General features: G+C 40.1%; 1 protein-coding gene across 1 annotated transcript in view; it reads left to right on the top strand.

The window, feature by feature from the left end:
* The first annotated feature begins 966 nt into the window (after nucleotides 1-966).
* CLEC4E (C-type lectin domain family 4 member E) overlaps nucleotides 967-4,356 on the top strand; it is a 6,150-nt gene continuing 2,760 nt past the window's right edge. Inside the window, exons 1-4 of the mRNA XM_017512316.2 lie at nucleotides 967-1,177; nucleotides 2,003-2,095; nucleotides 2,626-2,715; nucleotides 3,787-3,938. Coding sequence (XP_017367805.1) covers nucleotides 1,141-1,177; nucleotides 2,003-2,095; nucleotides 2,626-2,715; nucleotides 3,787-3,938 — 372 coding nt within the window. The 5' untranslated portion in view covers nucleotides 967-1,140. The remainder of the gene's footprint in view (nucleotides 1,178-2,002; nucleotides 2,096-2,625; nucleotides 2,716-3,786; nucleotides 3,939-4,356) is intronic.

Here is a 4,356-nt window from a genome sequence, read left to right as displayed (position 1 = left end):
TCACTGCAACTTCCGCCTCCCGGGTTCAAGAGATTCTCCTGCCTCAGCCTCCCAAGTAGCTGGGATTACAGATGCAAACCACCACACCTGGCTAATTTTTGTATTTTTAGTAGAGGTGAGGTTTTACCATGTTGGCCAGGCTGGTCTCAAACTCCTGGCCTCAAGTGATCTGCCTGCCTCGGCCTCCCAAAGTGCTGGAATTACAGACGTGAGCCACCGCTCCCGGCCTGGAGAAGCATGAAATTCGAATGCCTAATTGAAATTGCTTTTTCTGACCATCAAATACATTTCTCCTAGTATAGGCTGCAATGTAGAACTAAAATCCCCAAATAATTCAGAACAAGAGAATTAAACTACCTGCTGGGTCTCTGAGGCTTCAGAAGTTGCCTTATGTTGTGAAAAACTAAGCTGAGTTTCAAAGTGGTCTTATCACATGAGGCTGTCCTGCTGAGGTGGACCCTAGCGGTCAGCCTGGTAGTAGTAGCCTAGTAGTCAGCACGAGATAAGAGGGACATAAATCCACAACATTAGAAGGTTTAAGAGCTGCAAATGAAGGAGAAAGAAAAACCATAAAAGATGAAAAAGAATTCAGGTTGCCATGTCCTAAATACATACGCTATGGGCCCAGCGTTGTGCTGTGTCATCTAGTCTTCTTTTCAGTTACCAAATGTGTGGAAGGTACAGATCCAAAGTGAAATTGAGAGTGCAGAGAGCTGAGCTCCATACTGTCAAGGAAAAACTGGGGGATGAGTTACGCCTGGAAGAAACTGGAGACTTTTGCTCCAACAAAGCAAAACAACATTAAAAAAAAACTCTCTCCTATTTCCCCATGGTCAGCCTACTTGTGTTGATACTTACCGTTTCATAATTTCCTCATTCTGTTTACTGGAGTGAAGAGAACTGACGTGTTGTCCAATAAACTTTCTTGTCCTTCTTACGCAAGAAGAGAAATTCTGGTTGAATGCATAGCCACAGAGCAAGCTAATATTCTATGTCTATCAGAGTTGAACTTCCTAAAAGGCCAAGTGTTCGTTCACCTTTCAAGATTCATTCTCCCCGAATCTTACCAACAAAACAGCCCTGAAGAGAGAGAAAGAGAGGGAGGGAGACAGGGAGAGGAACAAAAACCAAAGAGAGAGAATGAATTCATCCAAATCGTCGGAATCACAAAGCACAGGTAAAATTTGCAGCTCTTCATTTTCTTCCGTAGATCTCTTTTTGGAACACGTGATAAATATAGTGAAAGACAGGACAATAGAAAATTATTCAGTGAAGTTTTGTTTTGTGGTTTTTTTTAAAAAAAAAGGAGACAGAGGGAGGAAGAGAGAGAGCTTGGAAGACTATTTCTTACACCAGAAAGCCTGCTGGACTGTAGCTAAGGGAGAGCGATCACTGTTTCCACCCTTGCTGCAGTGCATTGTATCACTTTGGCGAGTCACTCCACTCCTCTGGAACTCATTTTCTTTGTCTGTAAAATGTGTATTGGGAGGAAGAGAGGAACTGCTAGATGACTGCTAACATTTTACTGTTAATATTTACAAAAAGCTTGAAAAATGAGACAGAAAAAAAGATTGTGAGAAAAGGGAAAAGGAACACAGAAAAAGAAAGAAGGGGGGCCTTAGAAAATATTTCAAAACATTTAACTGAGAGACTTAGAAAGGAAAAATTGTGTATCTGAGTTCATGAGTTGGAGTCTTAAAACTGGTCATGAATTACTCCAGGGATTCTAAATGTGTGCCTTAGAACACCGGCAGCAGTAGCCCCTGGGAACTTGTTGGTTCCATACAAGCTCTACTGAATTGCTAACTCTGGGGTTGGGGGTCAGCAATCTGTGTTTCAATAAGCCCTCCAAGTGATTCTGAAGCATGCCGAAATTTGGGAATTACTCAACACAGACAATGGAAGTAGAAGGAAATAAGTTAAGGATGAGTAAGAATCTCCTCTGTCTCTTTTGTACCTTGCTTAGGGAAAACTGACCATGTTTGCGTCTTTCCTTTTACAGATAGAGGACACTTCTCTTCCCAAATGTTCTTATGGACTGCTGCTGGGAGCTCCATCCTATTTCTCAGTGCCTGCTTCATCACCAGATGTGTTGGTGGGTTCTGAAGGTCAAATTCAATTTAATTCTTCCTGGTGCATATTAGGAGTAAACTGTTCCTTGCTGCCTGTAGATTCTCTTCTCCCTCAAAGTGTCTTTCTATTTCACTCTTTTTTTCCTGTTAATCTCTAGGTTATTTGTCAAACCAGAAACCTCAACAAGCAGGGAACTGTTTCTGAATTTTAATCATCTGTGACTTAATTTTCATGATAGACATTTTTCACTTCCGTGGCAGTCTTGAGTCCTCCTCCTTCAGCCCCTGTCATTAGTGTAAACTTCTCTAGGAGATCCTGCCTTAGAGCTTGAACTACTGGTCAGGACCAGAAAGATGACCAATTCCTTTTTGGAAGGAAGGGTAGAGTGAGGCATATAAGGGAGTGCAAATGTATCTATTTTCTGAGTCGTAAGAAAAAGCGTAAGAAATTAACATGATAATTACTGGCACTTTTGTTATAAACACAAAACTGAGGGAATTGATTTTTTTAACCAAAATAAAACTAACAGACATTACACCCTTTCCTTTATAGTGACATATCACACCTTTCAAATCTGTGATGAGAAAAAGTTTCAGCTACTTGAGAACTTCACAGAACTGTCCTGCTACAATAATGGATCAGGTATAATAGTATATATTGTATACTGGATAATGGATAATGGATCAGGTATAATAGTATATATTGTATACTGGATAATGGATAATGGATCAGGTATAATAATATATATTGTATACTGGATAATGGATAATGGATCAGGTATAATAGTCCCAAAGGTGAACATCAAAATTTATGTAGCAACATTTTCTGGCTTCTAGATTGACTTTGGGACAGGTGAAATATAGCTGAATTACATCTTATTTTTCAAAAGCCGAATGTGAAATCCTAGAACTTTGGAGATGCAATTAGCATTGGGGCAGGAAGTCTTGGGGACATTATAGTAAACTTTTAGAATATATCTGAGGTGTATGTCTAAACAGTAAATCTGGAAGTGGAAGGAGTTATTCCCAGGAATGTACTTTTTCTTCATTCACCTACTTCCAAAATAAGACGCAAGAGAAAAAAATGTATGGAGTAGAGAACTTATAAATATCTCACAAATATACTCTCCATGCTCTTACATGTCATCTTGTTCCAAGTCTTAGCAAAATGCTACATGACACTAAGAAAGTAACTTCCTTCTCTGAACTATAATTTTCTCACCATTAAATTGAGAGAAGTTAGACAAATTAGTTATAACAGACCTCAAAGGCAAAAGTTCTGTAATTCTAAGAAATCTAACTTATCTGTATGGCACAGTTCGGAGATTTGAGGATATATTGTTTAGGCAACATAAGAGATGACTGTTTGGGGATAACCCAAATAAGATACACAAATTTCTCTGACATTAGTAGTCTAAGAACAGATAATAAGGTTCAAGAGCAAAGCAATAGCATAACTGAGATGGTTTGCATATATAGTTGCATTTCCTGGCACTGACATCAGAGAATGAAGATTATGTTCAAAAGACCAAAAAAAAATCTGTTTATGTTTATTGACATTGGAATTATCTAAAGTCTTAGATACAAGATGTGGGATATGAACAAGTGATTCCAAGGCTTCTGGCTTAAATGAGGACTCCATGGGGCCAGATGAAGCTTTGGGTTTTCTTAGTTGGTTCAGCTGGGACACTCACTGAAACATCTCTCATCCTAGGTTCAGTCAAGAATTGCTGTCCATTGAACTGGGAACATTTTCAATCTAGCTGCTACTTCTTTTCTACTGACACCGGTTCCTGGGTATCAAGTTTAAAGAACTGCTCAGCCATGGGGGCTCACCTGGTGGTTATCAACTCAGAAGAGGAGCAGGTAGCTGGAGTCCTTTGATGCCAATGTAACATTCCTCAAATGGTCCAACTCTCTTTGTATACATATGCACGGTGTTTGACTCCCAATAACTATTGTTAATGCATGTACTAAAATACATGCTGTTCCTACTATTTGGGTAAAGTCACTACCTACCTTAATTTATTTTCATCCCTAGAAGAACCTAAGAAAAAGGGAATTTCCATGGCCGGGCGCGGTGGCTCACGCCTGTAATCCCAGCACTTTGGAAGGCCCAGGCGGGTGGATCACGAGGTCAAGAGATCGAGTCTTGTAGAGGTCAAGTCTCTACTAAAAATACAAAAAATTAGCTGGGCATGGTGGCGTGTGCCTGTAATCCCAGCTACTCAGGAGGCTGAGGCAGGAGAATTGCCTGAACCCAGGAGGCGGAGGTTGCGGTGAG

This window comes from Cebus imitator, unplaced genomic scaffold (assembly GCF_001604975.1).
Source record: "Cebus imitator isolate Cc_AM_T3 unplaced genomic scaffold, Cebus_imitator-1.0 Scaffold469, whole genome shotgun sequence".
NCBI lineage: Eukaryota > Metazoa > Chordata > Mammalia > Primates > Cebidae > Cebus > Cebus imitator.
Note: the sequence above shows the minus strand (reverse complement) of the source record. Positions and strands in the feature narration are given on the sequence as shown.